Source organism: Larus michahellis, chromosome 2 (genome assembly GCF_964199755.1).
Source record: "Larus michahellis chromosome 2, bLarMic1.1, whole genome shotgun sequence".
In the NCBI taxonomy this organism is placed as follows: Eukaryota; Metazoa; Chordata; class Aves; order Charadriiformes; family Laridae; genus Larus; species Larus michahellis.
In genome coordinates, this window is record NC_133897.1 from 153,824,255 (window position 1) to 153,841,483 (window position 17,229).

General features: G+C 43.6%; 1 protein-coding gene across 1 annotated transcript; it reads left to right on the forward strand.

Annotated features, from left to right (window-relative positions):
• The first annotated feature begins 12,740 nt into the window (after positions 1-12,740).
• UTP23 (UTP23 small subunit processome component) lies at positions 12,741-16,778 on the forward strand. The gene is made up of 3 exons (XM_074573663.1): positions 12,741-12,981; positions 15,193-15,367; positions 16,276-16,778. Exons 1-3 carry the CDS (start codon positions 12,794-12,796, stop codon positions 16,660-16,662), a joined length of 750 nt encoding a protein of 249 aa, XP_074429764.1. The 5' UTR covers positions 12,741-12,793; the 3' UTR covers positions 16,663-16,778.
• The last annotated feature ends 451 nt before the right edge of the window (positions 16,779-17,229 follow it).

A 17,229-nucleotide genomic window follows, 5' to 3' on the forward strand; every position in this document is an offset into this window, starting at 1 on the left:
GAGTATATATCATTTATCACCACACTGTAAAGATTCCACTTCTCTGTTCCCAGTTAACTGATTTCTCCCTGAAATCAGTGAAAGGGTGAAAAGACACGAGTGGCGTCTCAGGTGACAGAACTGAATTCTCTTGCACAAATCAGAATTTTGGCCATAAAGTTAATTTCTTGTCTGAGATGATATGCTTCCCATGTAATTTCTCTTTTGATGTCAATTTGTTCTGCCGTATCTTCATAGCAATGCATCTTCCGATTCTTGATGACACACAGGCTATCACATGCTGAAGATAACAACCTTCTCTAAGGGGAAAACAAGAGATGGGGAAACAAATGGAAGGAAGCATACCAAAAGTACAGGATGTCTTATGTCTTCCAGCCTCCTGTTATCTCCAAAGTAAAACCATGTAGTTGTTTAAAAGAACTAAAATGGACCTGGTATATTTACTTTCTATCAGAAATACTAGAGGGAGGAGAGGGATGTTCTGCTCAAAATGAAGCAATGGATGCTTTCATAGGCACAACAGGAGACAGGATGTAAAGCATCACTCCGTTCGTCCCCTCTCTCTGCCTAGCACATCAGCTATCACATAATCCATGTTTGACACGGTATCTTCCTGTCCTCTGCGTTCTTCCCGCTCCCCAAATTGAAGTTACAATTACAGTCCTGGGTACTCCAGGAAGGCTTCCTGTTTTTCTAGATTATGGCACTTTCACATCACTCTTAAGTGCTCGTACAAGCTCTGCAAGTACAGAGGGAGCAGAATGGCAACTAACTAGTGCAGGTCTCAATGAAGAGTGCAGGGAGGAAAGGCTCCTCTCAAAGGATGCCCTTGTGTGTCCTTACAGCTGCATGAAACCAGTTGTTTAACATGTACATTGTAAAGAGCTGCATCAACCAAAAATGCTGTATAAACTAAATGATGTGTATCAGTGATGTGTATCTATTCAGAAAGACAAAAGACTTAGTTAAATTAGATAAGATCTGATTTTGCTCACCATTAATGTGAATTTAGTGCAAGGTCAAAAAAGAGAGAAAAGCTGGTATAACACTTGAGAAGCTCTCAAGAATCCCACTGATTATTTTCAGCCCTATAATTTCTTTCAGCTCTACTAAGAAAGCTAGTTGCCCGCGAAACCGTTTCCTCCAGAGCATTCTCAAAGTATTTGCGACTATAAGCAGTCACTTAAAAGCTTATAGAGATATCCGCTGTATTCTATTTCTTGCCCACAGAAGCCACCAGCATGTAGTTAAACTAAATACCCTAACCTCTGCATTAAATGTGTACATCCTGTGATATACAATTTACAAGACAGTTAATGTGGGACACGCTGTGATGGGCAGTTATGGTATTAAGCCCGAAGTAATTTTCTAACTAAGGATTATGGTAAGGGTAGAGCCAGAAAGGTTCAGAAAGCTTTATCACATACAAAATTCTCATCTGCTGAGTTCGTAGCAATCCATAACGAAAATGCAGGGCTTGTCACAGCCGTGTTTATTATAAATCCAGATGCTGCATTCCCATGAGATAATAGAAAAATAGGTACTGTAAAAGATGAATGTACATGGTGAAGGCTAAAATGCAAAAGCTCAAAACCACTCCTAAGGCGATGAAAGGAGGAGCCAGCCAGGAATAATAAACATTCTGACAAATATAATTTAGTATATTAAATGCTAATTAATCTTCTGTGGCCTATACATACCTCAGAAAAATTCAAAAATACACCTAGGAAAATATTTTCAGACACACTCCAACAATCTTTTGCTGTCCTGTGTTTATTTATTATGGTTTTGTTTCCAAATGTTCTAATTGAAACCCCTGCCCTTTTCTTTTTTGTAAATCAGTTTATTTTTCATATTTAAGCATGTCTGGTGCTAAGACTTATTGCAGATAACCACAGAGCACAACACTTGCCCAAAAGCAACACATTTGGATTAAAAAGGTCTGACACAGGACAAGTTTGGGAGAATCAGGAGCTGAGATCTTTTTCTCGCCAAGCTACAAGCACTTGCCAAGTGCCAGCCATTAAGGGAAAACTTTGTTATTAGGCCGACATCAAAGCTCTTTTGATAAAGAACAGCTTTCGCTTCAAGTAATCCACATGTCACAGCAATTTTATGTTATTTAATTCTACTGCCGCATTACCTAGCATCTGAAAACCAGAGCTGGACTCTTACATGCCAAGGGATGCTCTTCCCTGCAAAGAGCCAATACTCTGCTGAAGGAAGTTTTGTGCAGTGCAAGAGGTGAAGGCGGGTTTCCCGTGATGCTTCCCATTGCTCAGATTTGGCAAGTTCAATATGAACTTTGGATATATAGAAGGCCTCCTTCAGTGTGACACCTTATTTTCATAAAGACTGTATATTTACCAACAAGGTATTAATATTATTGCTAAAGTCACAGGAACAGCTTTGTTAAATCAGAACTGTACCCTAGAGCAGTATCCTGTCCGGCAGCAATCAGGAATGATAGAATCATAGAATAGTTTGGGTTGGAAGGGACCTTAAAGATCACCTAGTTCCAACCCCCCTGCCATGGGCAGGGACACCTCCCACTAGACCACGTTGCTCAAAGCCCCATCCAGCCTGGCCTTGGACGCTTCCAGGGATGGGGCATCCACAGCTTCTCTGGGCAAATTGTGTTTCAGCAAAACGCAAGTTCCTCATTTCAAATTCTGGTTCCTGGCATTGGAAAAACAAGTCACGTTAACAAAAGTAGTGCTTCAACACCTTCCGCGCTCCTTCTCAGGTTCGCTTCCCCAATGATACTGCTGGCAGGCGCTCTACCCGTACTGCAAGTGGTTTGTTAGTTCTTTGATAAAATGTTCACTTTAAAAAAAAACTCAAAATCTTTTAGCGGTGCAGCCAGATAACTGATGAAACTTCTCAATTAAAAATATAATTGCAAGTAATTTCAAACAGGTATCTTCCTCTGAGCTTTATGACAAGCTTTGCTGTGTTACAGTTCCTGTAGGGGTGTGTGGAATGCGAGACTATTTGGTTCATTAAGTCATCTGGTTAAGGATCATTCAGTATAAAACAAATAAGAAATGAGAAGGAAAGTGATATATTAAACACACACAAACAAAAATTGCCAAATGAGCAGATGGTAACAAAGACAACAGTGAAGAGCAGAATTCCTCAGGCCATTAAAGGAGCTACTGAGGAAGCCACCCTGAAGACAATCAACCTGAGCTTCGTCACTGGTAAGATGGGGGAAACATGATTATCATGAGTTTTACAATATATTTGAGGGGGTGTATGGCACTGTGCAAAACTTTTTATGGGATATCAGCAGGGGCTTGTGGGATTATGCAAAATTTACTATGGGATGTTCACAGAATTGGCCAAAGGTAGGGAAAGGAAGGATCATGGTGGATCTAGGGGGACGTTTAGGAAAATGGGGAGGAGGGATCACAAGTAAGTAGGCAGCGGTCCACTCACTGGCTGTGCTTACATTATATATGTGTTCTCTGTGTGTGCGTGTGTGTGTTGCATACGCTTGTCCAGGACACATGCGAGCCTAAGACCCCTCCCAGGTCCAAAGAGTGGACACGGATGGGCTTCAGCAGCCAGGAGCAGTAACCTCCGCTGGTCCCAGAGACCACTGAATTCAGCAGCTCCCATAAGATCCTCAGGCTTATTTTTAAAAAACCCACTCTACAGACTGCTCACGGGAATAGTAAAATAATTGAACTTAAGAGGAAAATGGTGAATTTTATTATATGTAAAATGCTGTCAAAACATCAAAGAAAACGTTAAAAAATTATACTTCACTGCATTGCTATAGTATTCTTACAGACATTACTTGCACAGAAGTGAAACGCATTTTGCAGAATGGTGCTGCAAGTAGTTTATCATAGAATTAATGCTAGCTTCTGCACAGTGAAGGAGCAGAAATCTGTGCGGTAGTTTTGCCTGCTAGCCAGCCTTCTGAACGTATTTTACCATACCAACGGCATTACAACCTGTCTGTGATGGTACTATTTCCCAAATGAACAGTGAAGGACTATCGCATCACAATGGTATTTAACACCCTACTCTGGATTATATCTTACGTTATATTTAGTTCAAAATGATGACTAGTTCAAGCTCTCATTTACTTATTTCTCCTTTGTATGTCCATTCTGCAATAGCAGCTGTTACCATTGCAGATTCCACGTTCTAGCTGACAGTTCCACTGCAAGATGTGCTGGCAAAGTGTTCTTAATAAGGAATAACTGCCTGTCTTTGGGCAGTTAATTTGGAAAAAAGAAGAAAAAGAGAAAAAATCATCTAATAAGGTTTTTCTTTGGAGTCTTGCTGAGTGTTATTGTTTGTTTTTTTAAATAATGAAACCACAAAGTTAGATAGAGGAACTGAGACACCACATCAGTAAGGGAATACGTTGGCCACAGGACTGAAGTTTAATAAAGACCAATTAATTAAATTTATGACTTAGCTCAAAGAATAAGAGGTGTATCCTTGTATGTCCATGATGCCCATGAGCATGCGCAACTGTGCCCTGAAGACAGCTGGAATGGTGGATTTAATGACAGAATGTGGGAATTCGGTAGATAAAAGGTTAACAACGCTGATTAGCGCTTATCTCCTGTGAGAACCTTGCAGGGGGGAGAGCCAACAGCCAGGTGTGAAAAACAGCCGAAGGAGGGAATCCTTCCACAGCAGGATGGCCCTGTTTTGGCTCAAAGTCGCAGGAGCCAAGGAAGAAGCAAATAAACGGCTTCAGCACGGAATCTTGAAGGCCACGCTGCCTGGAGTGAGACCTTTGGCTTAATCATCCGCAAAATGAATATTAAAGTTGACGCCCCTAAGTATGATAATGCGCAAAAAGAGAAACATGCTAAACATATACGACTATAGCACCCGACTCTCCACCCAAATCATGCTAAAACGTCACCCCAGGGAAGGGATCAGATAAGGTTAGGATATAAGGGGCAATGCAGAGGGTACCTGGATCTACATACTCACACCTACACACCTAGACGCCTACACACCATCACCGAGAGATCTCTCCGAGGAAGAAGAAACTTGAGACCTAGAAGGGACAGCCTGTGCTCCTCTTGCTCTACCAAGACAGGGACACCTTCTTGGTAAGCATCGCACCTTCCCCTCTTGGTGAAAGAACTCCCAGGATAGCATTTATTCATTTACTCATTTATTCATTCGTTCATTTACTCAGTTGTTCACTTGTTCATTTATTCATTTATTTTCCTAGCATTATTGTAGTAAATTAGCACTATTGCAGCTAACTATTAGCACTATTGCATTTACCAACGGCAATCCCAAATCTGTTCTACCTGTCGCTTCAATAAATCTTTTTATCTTGTCACCCTTGCTAATTGTCTCGGTGAAAGTCCTTTGCGGGGCTCTGAAACAGGCACATGTTGAAGTGTTTCAGCAAAGGCCATTAGCAGGGCTCTGAAACAGGGAATCATTTATCTTTACAGCTTTGTGATGCTGTCCCAGTGAAGGCCTTGGGCAGGATCTGAGACAGGCACAGGCTGAGGTGTCTTACAGCCCTCGGCTCTGAAACAGACACAAAACTAACACCCTTTTAACATGACAGTGAATTAGCATAGTCGGCAGGATTGCCGTGGATAAACTGCTGCAAAAATATAAGTGTGCGCCTTCCCAAGCAGGAATAGAACGGGCCCAAAAATTCTGGAAAAAGGAGGATAAAGTGGTGGAGCGGATTGAGCTACGTAGAAGTGATCAAAAAGTTAGAATAGGTAAAGGCAAAGGTATTGTCTGTGCAATACTGGGGGCTTGCTTGTCGTGCACGCTAAAGGAAACCAGAGAGTCCCCTCGTCCCCAAAAAATTGTGAATGTAGAATATGCTGTTTTGAAATCAGAAAATGAAGTGTTGAAATTATCAGTGGAGAACTGAGAGAAATTTGGAACACAAGTAGATGCCCTCGTGACTGAAAATCAAAACCTAAAAATTGAAGTTGGAGAACTTAAAGTGCTGTTGGCCTCGGCTGAAAGGCGAGACAGGCAATTACAAGAAAATTAATAAAACATAATAAATCAGATACCATCTTCGGTCTTAGCTAAACAAATCTGCAAATTAATACATTGTGCCGATCCTGAAATAGGGGATGGGGACATCTGGTGCGGTGATGACACTGATGAACTGGGGGGAGATACTGGCTATGATTTTACCCCAGAACCCACACCCACACGGCCGGTAATCAAGACCAAAACCACAAATGAGGGAGATAATGAGGTCTGTACTACTGTGCGAACTATTCCGTGGTCTCCTGCTGAATTGGCAAAGCTGCAGGAAAAATATTCCAGGCGTCTGGAGGAGTCCGAGACAGAGTACGTGTGGCGAGTTTCCCTTATGGTGGGGGGAAACCGAGTTCTGTTAAGTGAGGAAGAGGCAGGAGGCTGCTGGGGCCCTGGAGTGTTTTTAGCCACTATTGCTGAGCCAAAGAATTGATCCGTTCACGGGGGGGCAGCCTCCTGCCAGACCTGTTCCCTCGGCTCTGCAACAGCAGGACTTAATTGATTTAACAGACACCCTGCCAAAAAACATACATCGCCGGGAGGACAGTGAGCCATCCTGCCCGGTGGGTGCTGGCTACACAGTGGCTCTCTGATACACATCACAAACCTGTCATTGCTACACCAGTAGGACCAAGGAGAATTTTTATAAATTTCCTCATTGATATGGGTGCTCAAATATCAGTAATTTCCAAGGAGACTGCAGAAAGCTTAAATGTGAAGCCCAGCCGCTGTAAAGTCAAATTTACAGGAATTGATGGAGTTATAAATGAGTGCCCCACAGTGAAAATCACCCTGTGGCTCCTGGGGGAGACTAAATTAACCCGTGCTGAAGTGCTGCTAACACCAATATATTAGGATTTGATCTATTGTATGGCAGAATGTGGAAACTCCCTGAGGGGTTAGTTTGGAGTTTTGCTGGATGATTAATGCAGGGGAGGGTGAGCCTAAAGGAATACATTTACTGGAAATGTGTATACCCTTGCCTCCATCAAAAACTACCAATGTGAGCAGTACCCCTTGCCAGCAGCCACGTGTTTGGGCATTGACGGGGTAGTAACAGATTTGGAAAAAAGAGATACTATCATTCGCGCTCACTCCCTGTATAATTCTCCTGTCTGGACAATGAAAAAGCCGAATGGACAGTGGCAACCTAAGATTGATTACAGGTGACTGAATGCCAATACTGCACCAATACTGCCGCTGTACCAAATATTGCAGAATTAGTAACACAAATTCAGGAGGCGTCTCACACATGGATGGCAACCCTGGATCTAAAAGATATGTTTTTTATGATTCCACTTTGGAAACATGACAAGACCAAATTTGCCTTCACTTGGAAAGGGATACAGTACACCTTTAACTGACTGCTCCGGGGATATAAACATTTCCCCACCATCGCCCACAACGCCTTGGCAAAGATTTTAGATGTTTCTAGCCCACCGGGTGTCATCATCTATCAATATATCAATATCAATATATCGATGATATATCAACGGGGAGACAATTCAGAGGAAGTCAAGCGCACTTTGGAAGGTGTGCAAGAAAAATTAATAACCTTAGGAATAGACATTCCTCCATCTAAGCGCCAGGGACTGGCACGGGAGGTTAAGTTTCTAGGAGTCTGGTGGATAAAAGGAGCTCCTTCCATTCCTTCAGATACTCTGGGAAAAACAGAATATGGACAGAAACCATCTAGCAAAAAGGAGATACAGCAACTGTTAGGAACTCTAGGCTACTGGCATTAAGACATTCCTGGCTTTTCTGTTACTGCTCGTCCTTTGTATAATTTGCTTAAAAAAGGAAAACCATGGGAAAGGACTGAACAGCATGAGAACGCGTTAGAATTCTTAATCAGAGAACTGCGGCTATTTCAACAGCTTGGCCCAGTACACCGGTCCGAGCCCATCCACGCAGAGTGGGGATGCAGTGAGCACGGCTCCCTTTGTAGTACCTGTCAAAGAGGACCAGGAGGACCCAAAAGGCCACTGGAGTTTAGCTCTCAATCCTTCAGTGACACTGAAACAAGATACTGGGATCTTGAAAAAGGCTTGCTGTCTCTAGTGTGAGCTGTGAAATGGAAATAATAAGGAAAGGACAGAATGTGATTATCCGTGGATCCGTGGGCCTTTTCATCTCCTGGATATAGTGCATAAGGGTACGGCACCGCCTGCCGGCATTGCCCAGAAACCTGCAGTTCGTAAATGGTACGCTTATTTAGAAGATATCAATGAAATAATGCCTATTACAGTACACACTAAACCAGGAGAATATCCTGCTGGATTTTATACAGGCCAACCCGTAGTGGTTAATATGCCTCAGACGGGAATGGTGGCAATGGTACTAAGAACCCCAAAGAATTGGTATGCTTGGGAAGTGAGAGACAGTTCTGGTAAACTCCATTGAATCGGCACCAGGTGGATAATACCCACCTTTTAACCTTACATCTGCCAGTGTGATGACAACCAAGCACCTTTTTCTGTGTTTACAGGTATTTCGAATGCCAGAAACTGAAAAGACGACATCGGATCATCAAGAATAAGAAATCAAAGTATAGACACCTTGATGTGATATGCTCCTTGATAAACATACTGTAAATTGACCAAGTCAGGATTACAGGTTATTGTACCTAGGGTGATTTGGAACATTATCTTGATTTGGAGTGTGTTACAGACTTAACTGTATGTATCATGTTCTGTTTGTATTACTGATTGTTATTTGGAAACCTAAATTTTAACATGGGTACAGCTACACAGATCATTATAATCATATTCATAGGTACTGCGTTCGGAAAACCGGAACCTACAAATCTCATGTTACAATTAATTCCAGCTTTTGGGCATATGCATAATGTTAGTCAAATCACAGCGTGCCTACCCCTTCCCCAGTCTGCCAGTTCACCAGTTCCCTGGGGAACACTGACCACGGCTCTGAACCACACGTGGGAGCCTATGTGGAAAACACAAAACCGTACTGATCTAACATGACACACTGAGGGAAGGAAATATGTCCTACAGTGGACTCCTAAGGGAATGGAACCGTAGGCAATTGTAGCATCACTAAGCCACTGATAAAACTTAAAGCTGGTGGTGAAACAGTCAAGACGATCTATTGTTCTCCTGGGGAACAATGTACCAACGTACCCTGGGGAGCACCTATACCCAGGGTGTGGGGTGCTCCACGTGGTGACTGGCATTATATGCAAACTACTGACTGGTGCATTGATTGGGATGGGACTATTGGATTCCTGTACGACCCCATACAGGTCAATATCCAATATGCAAACTTTAATATCTCCCACTCAGATAGTCCAAAACGTTACAATTGGAAGTGTACTAGCGTTTATAATTGTAGCAGCCGAAACACTGACATTCAGAGATTGAGCTCGATAGCTCAAGCTCTCCGACTAGGCTGTGTTTGTCGTAACTATACCACCTCAACCAATGACACTTGGTTTCATTTGGCTATCAATGATATCCACTCTGATATAATTTGTTCAGAACTCAGTATACCATCTATGGGACATGCTGTGTGGGTTAGCAGTTATGGAACGTGGACTACGGATTTACTTGTGGGGACCCAGCAACGCCAACACACGATGGGACTGCTAACACTTTGCCCCCTCTGGAGAAAACAGCCTCTGACCCTATGGGAATGGATCAAAAGGGAACCAGAAGACCGCTGGCAACACCCAACAACAGGAACTGTGGTCAGATGGACCCTGGAATCGATTTTCATGCCTCAATTAATGGCATTTCAGAATCAAACGATGCTGTATAACCTCACCAGACAGACTGAGGCATTGGGTAAGGCAACTCGTGTCAGGTTGAAAGAACTGAACATGCAACCACAGGTGACATCAAAAATGCCATTACAGAAAAGACTGAGATCACATTTGTCATTGTTACATGAAAATGGAGTGTGTGGTTATTTGAGCTTAGCCAAAAACACTTGCTGTATCCATATACCAAATGTAACACAAGACCTTAATGAACAATTAGAGCACATGAAGCATGTGGCAAAAGCAAGTAGGGACCTTAGAGAAAGCATGGAGGTTGGATGGTTAAACAAATTTCTGCATGGATTAGGATTCTCACTACCAGCATGGCTTGCTTCTCTATTGCAATCTGTATTAGTAGTAAATATCATGTTTACTGTGCTCTGCGTGTTGTTAGCTCATGTCAAATCCATGGTAAGCCAAGTGTTCATTCACTAACTGCATGTAGTGTCAGGTGAGGAGGAAGGGGATTCACACGTAAGAGATACCTCCAAGATTGATTTTCTATGAGCATGATTTCAATCTCAACTTGGGTGACCATAGTCACAGGGTGGATAATGTGGGACTTTAGTAGATAAGAGGTTAACAACACTGATGAGCCCTTGTCTCCTGTGAGAACCTTGCAGGGGGGAGAGCCAACAGCCAGGTGTGAAAAACAGCCAAAGGAGGGAATCCTTCCACAGCAGCATGGCCCTGTTTTGGCTCAAAGTCGCAGGAGCCAAGGAAGAAGCAAATAAACGGCTTCAGCACGGAATCTTGAAGGCCACGCTGCCTGGAGTGAGACCTTTGGCTTAATCATCCGCAAAATGAATATTAAAGTTGACGCCCCTAAGTATGATAATGCGCAAAAAGAGAAACATGCTAAACATACATGACTATAGCACCCAACTCTCCACCCAAATCATGCTAAAATGTCACCCCAGGGAAGGGATCAGATAAGGTTAGGATACAAGGGGCAATGCAGAGGGTACCTGGATCTACATACTCACACCTACACACCTAGACGCCTACACACCATCACCGAGAGATCTCTCCGAGGAAGAAGAAACTTGAGACCTAGAAGGGACAGTCTGTGCTCCTCTTCCTCTACCAAGACAGGGACACCTTCTTGGTAAGCATCGCACCTTCCCCTCTTGGTGAAAGAACTCCCGGGATAGCATTTATTCATTTACTCATTTATTCATTCGTTCATTTACTCAGTTGTTCACTTGTTCATTTATTCATTTATTTTCCTAGCATTATTGTAGTAAATTAGCACTATTGCAGCTAACTATTAGCACTATTGCATTTACCAACGGCAATCCCAAATCTGTTCTACCTGTCGCTTCAATAAATCTTTTTATCTTGTCACCCTTGCTAATTGTCTCGGTGAAAGTCCTTTGCGGGGCTCTGAAACAGGCACATGTTGAAGTGTTTCAGCAAAGGCCATTAGCAGGGCTCTGAAACAGGGAATCATTTATCTTTACAGCTTTGTGATGCTGTCCCAGTGAAGGCCTTGGGCAGGATCTGAGACAGGCACAGGCTGAGGTGTCTTACAGCCCTCGGCTCTGAAATAGACACAAAACTAACACCCTTTTAACATGACACGGAAAAATACTGTCAACAGCACAGTCATATCTCATGGAAAATACTCTCAATCACCTGTTCTTCCCACATTCTTCCCCCAGTTTATCCTGTAGCACTTTAAAACATCTTCCCATTTAAACATTTCAATTTCTAGGACAGTAATTAAATGCATTATTATTCAGTTTCTCTTAACACTATCTAACCTGCTTGGAAGCAGATGTTTCCCATGTCTATTTGGTATCAAAAAGACCAATATGACAGGTGGGTATTTGCTTAAATCACCTTAGAGCTGTATGACTGATTACAATGAGCTAACTGGCAGGTAGCTGTGAATTTCACCTGCAATACAATTGTTCCTGGCAGAACGATGTGTGTCACTGTACCTGCACAGCAAGACAGATGTCTCTAATTATCATTTTGATGGTGTTAAAATATCACATCCCCTTGCCTGCCTAAAATGCAGGCATTCGGTTCAGTTTCTTAACTGCCAGATGCCTGGTGTGCTCATGTTTCCCGTTGGACAGGGAAGAGTTTGTGCAATTTAGCCTTCTGAATGACAGCCATTTCCCCAGGCTTCAGCAAAATTAAATTTTCTATTTGTCATGGAAAAAAAAAGTAGTAGTATTAAAATGTAGAATATATGCTTTTCAACTTCAATTTTGTGCACATAGAGGTTACACTGATGTAGCCAACACAGGCAAACAATATAAGCAGGCACTGAATAAGCCCTTCCTAAGGAAAGTACGCCGATGCGTGATTAAACTACAGTCTCTGGGATGGTAATTGTAATTTAATCATTATAGTGAATTAGAAAAAAGAAAATTGAGTGTCTTTCTGACCTTAGCAAATGGCAAGAGCTAGCGCAGCACTGCAAAACACAGGGTAATCATAGAATAGTTTTGGTTGGAAAAAGACCTTTAAAATCATCAAGTCCAACCATTAATCTGACACTGCCAAGTCCACCACTAAACCCTGTCCCCAAGTGCCACATCTACATGTCTTTTAAAAACCTCCAGGGATGGCGATTCCACCACTTCCCTGGGCAGCCTGTTCCAGTGCTTGACAACCCTTTCAGTAAAGAAATTTTCCCTAATATCCATCCTGAACCTCCCCTGGCGCAAGCTGAGGCCGTTTCCCCTTGTCCTGTCGCCTGTTACTTGGGAGAACAGACCGACCCCCTCCCACTCCTCAGGTGACCGGTGCCGAGCCCTGACGGTGGCCGGGCCGCCCTGCAGCCCCTCGCACGGCGGGCAGGACCGCGGGCCGCTCCCGCACCCACCGCACGCACCGGCGGCGGAGGGGAGACCCCCGCCCGGCCACCGGCCGAGCCCGCCCCAGCCCCGGCTCCCTCAGGCCCCGGGAAGGGCGGGAGGCCGCCCAGGCCTCGCCCCGCCCCGCTCTGCCGCGGCGGCCGGGCCCGGCGCAGCTTCCGGGGGAGCCGCCATGAAGCTGAAGCGGCAGAAGCACGCCAAGAAGAACATGGGCTTCTACAAGCACAACTTCCACATCCGAGAGCCCTTCCAGGTGCTGCTGGACGGCACCTTCTGCCAGGCCGCGCTCCGCAACAAGATCCAGATCCGGGAGCAGCTGCCCGGTTACCTGGGCGGCGCCACCCAACTCTGCACCACGCGGTAAGGCCGGGAGGGTGGGCCGCCGGGCAGGCCCGGGGACGGGGGACGGAGACCACGGCGGGGCTGGAGGTCGCGGGGCGCCGTGCGCATGCGCAGGGGAGCCGGTGGCGTGTGATGGCCGCCGTCCGTCCCGCCATCTCCCCTCAGCCCTGGCCGGCGGTGGGGAGGTGTGTCTGTGGGCTGTAGTTGGCTTGTGGAAAGGCAGGAGCGTCTGTCAGACACCGGCTGCCGTGCGGACGGTGGCGGTAGCTGAGGGCTGAGGCGGGGCGAGGGGTGGCCCCGGTGGGGGGCGGGTCGGGGTCGGGGTCAGGGTGGGCCGCTCCCCCGCGGAGCGAGGGCAGAGGCATGGTCGGGTCTCCTGGGCAGGGGGGGAGTTGCTGCTTGTCTGGCGTTTCAAGCTGCTAGCAAGGGGTTGTTTCCAAAATAGGTGTTCTCAAGGGAGAGCAGGGATCACAGAAGCATGGAATCATAGAATGGTTCGGGTTGGAAGGGACCTCAAGAGATCATCTCGTTCCAACCCCCCTGCCATGGGCAGGGACACCTCCCACTAGACCAGGCTGCTCAACGCCCCATCCAGCCTGGCCTTGAGCACCTCCAGAGATGGGGCATCCATAACCTCCCTGGGCAACCTGTTCCAGTGTCTTACCACCCTCACAGTAAAGAATTTCTTCCTAATATCTAATCTAAATCTCCTCTCAGTTTAAAACCATTACCCCTCATCCTGTCACTACACTCCCTGATAAAGAGTCCCTCATCGTCTTTCCTGTAGGCCCCCTTTAGGTACTGAACAGCCACTATAAGGTCTACCTGGAGCCTTCTCTTTTTCAGGCTAAACAACCCCAACTCTCTCAGCCTGTCTTCATAGGAGAGTGCTCCAGCCCTCCGATCATTTTTGTGGCCTCCTCTGGACTTGCTCCAACAGGTCCATGTCCTTCCTGTGTTGGGGGCCCCAGAGCTGGACGCAGTACTCCAGGTGGGGTCTCACGAGAGTGGAGGGGCAGAATCACCTCCCTGTCCCTCACTTGGATTTCTGCAATGACAGAATAGCTAACTGCCCATCATGGAGGCAAGCACTGAAAATATCAGTAAGACGCATGCCCTAGGATACAGAAGTTAAACAGTGAGCCATCTTGCAAAGCATACAGAATGGCCCGTACTCCTAAACAGTAGAAAGTATCGAGTCATGACCTTAGCTGTGAAAGGTTTGGGAATCACTTTGATTCAAAATGTATTCCAGTCATGTCTAAATGTCACTTCTTGTTTACTTCTTTCAGCAATATCTGATGGTCTTTTTGACCAGTTTTCACTTAGGCTGGCTGAATGGACTCGTTTTCTCTGCTGTCAGAATGCTAAGTTGGTGAGGCAGCACCTCAGTGGCATGACCAGAGCTTCCCTGAGGAAATGAGCTGGCTCACTGTGAGGGTCTTTGCAGAAAGAACAGTCTCAGGTCTCCACAAAGACTGGCCTCAAAGGCTAAACTTTCTTCTCTGGAAAGAAAAATAGTTGCCACCATATCCTTGAAGCTGCGTTTCAAGGCCATACGTTCCTGCCACTGTCCACGTTTAATAGGAAGACTCAGTGGCCGGAGTAAGTTAGGTTTCATCTCCTGTTCATTCCTGAGTGTCCAAGCTAGTATCCTCATAGACTGCTACACTGTCGTGTGTGAACGTCTGCTCTGAGTGCTGCTCTAAGAGGAGGATTTTACGTTTGCATTTTGTCTAGTTGGAACATTGTAGATTTGGAACTTCGAGATTTTTAATCATATGGACAGTGTTTTTTCTTCTTTTGCTTGAGTGAGTTGGAATCTAATAACAAGTTTGAAGCAAGGTGATGGACGCTAATACAGAGTTTAACTTGCAGGCAGTCATTAATCAGTTTGTGCTAATTCAAGTAATTTTATTTGTTAAGTAGTAGTTCATTTGCTAGGTGATAGCCGAACATAAATGTAAGGACTTAGCATTGTCACTGATAGGAAATATTTTTAATATAACTTAATATTGTTACTGGTTAATCTTGTTTGGAACCGAGGAAATCTTGCTGTTGTCTTCAGATGGGCTACTGCTTTCAGGTTACTGGCTGCCACTTAGAAATCATAGACCCTGAACAACAGGGCGTCACTCGTTCCTAATTAACTCACGTCAACGTTTTGCTGTTGTAAAAAATGTGTAGTTATTTTCACATTTAGAAATCACTGTTGGTTTTGTTTTTCAGATGTGTTCTAAAAGAACTGGAATCACTGGGGAAAGCACTGTGTGGAGCAAAATTAATTGCCCAAAGATTTGAGGTTCGAAATTGTTCTCACCACAAGGATCCTGTGAGTGGTTCGGTCTGTTTGCTTTCCATGATTGAAGAAGGCAACCCTCATCACTTCTTTATCGCTACACAGGTAAATGCTTGTGGGAAACATAACTCTATTTCATTTGAAGTGATCCTTTGATACCTAAGGATAAGGAAACCTACAGAAACCTCGATTATGATATTTTTAAATAGCTTATTGGAATTAATCTTGTAAAGCCTTACTAGCTCTTAAATGTATTTGCTAATTATGAAGTAGGGAATCTTTTCTTACTTGAACAACTAGATTTTTTTACCCTAGAAGGATATTGCTTAGTTTAGCAGAAAGTGTGACTTTCTGATGACTTCTGACTACCTATTGATGTGTAAGAAAACAACCGATGAATGTTAATTTGCTTATTGCTTGTGTGTGCACCCCTGCCCTGAACTCTTTTGCACAGTAGTCTCAAAAGTGAAATTAAGTGTTGAACAACCATATAACTTCAATTTTAAGAAAGTTTGGAAGCTTTAACTAAATAATAAAGGTAGAACTTGTGTACAACTAAGAAAGGCGGGTTTTTTCTTAGGTCTGTTATTGGGACTCTGTATAAATAATATACAATATATATGAAATGGTTTACAGTACAATTCTATATACTTACGTAAGATATAAGGGGTTTAAAATGGCTTGTTATAGAAGAAATTATGTTACTTCTTGTGAAGTGGTGGACTGCATACCAATGAACTGGTAATTTTTCCTCAAAAAAGGAATGTATGCTTATACATGCATGAAAAAAGGAAATGTTAATAAATTTTCCATCAGAAGTACAGCTAATCAGAAGGAGAGAAATTGAAATTTAAATTGCTCTGAAAGGCACTGCCACGTATATCTGCTAGATTAAGTTTCTTATCTTTTTCATAATGCAATTTATCTTCATAGTTTTGTATTAAAAGTAGGTTCATTTGAATTGCAAATATCATTTAATCCCAAAATATTGACTAAAGTATTTAATTTTACAGGACCAGGATTTAGCAAACAAAGTGAAAAAGAAGGCTGGCGTTCCTCTCCTCTTTATTATTCAGAACACTATGGTGCTAGACAAACCTTCTCCTAAATCTTTGGCATTTGTTCAAAAGTTGCAGATGAATGAGCTTGTTCCAGAGCACCAAAAACAAAGCATCGTGCAGCTTAAAGAAAGAGAAGGACTAGCAAAGCAAGAAGGTGAAAAGAGAAGAAAACGTAAAAGGGCAGGTGGCCCCAATCCTCTCAGCTGTCTGAAGAAGAAAAAAAAGAAAACACAGGAGGGTCAGGAGCCTTCTGCTGAAAAGAAGAAAAGAAGAAAAAGAAAGCGAAATAGGGTTAAAGGAGAAGCCGTGCAGTCAGTGCAGAAGAGTGAAGAAGAATAAACCCATCTTTGTAAACGGTGCAGGACTTGAACACTGTTTGGACTTGCAAAAAGAAAGATTAATATGCACTCATGTGAAATCGAGTTGTTAATATTAAAACTTATTTTTATAAGGTAGTACTGCTTATTATTGCATCTCAACATTTGCAGGTTATTGTCCTAATAATTTATTCTATTGTGTAGTAAGTGAACAACAGACATATCAGCTCACATGGAGTTTACAGAGTAATTTATGCTGTAAGGGACTTCTTGAGGGCATCCGGGCACTTTGCAATGCGAAGAGTTAACTTTTGTACTCAAACAATACAGATAAATGAGATACTTACGCTCTTTTAGGTCAATTCCACATTCTGTAACAGAACAACCTCTCACCACAAGAGATGGAAGCAGCATGCAAAGGTGCTATACTCGAGATGAAAGCTTTAATTAAAAACAGTCACACTCATCGTGGTATCATTCCTACATTGATTGCTAATAGTGAGTCCTGACGAGAAATTTAATAACTCCTCAAAATCCCTTAATGCAGCATATTTGTTTAATGTATATCACCTTTCTCAAGCTGTCATAT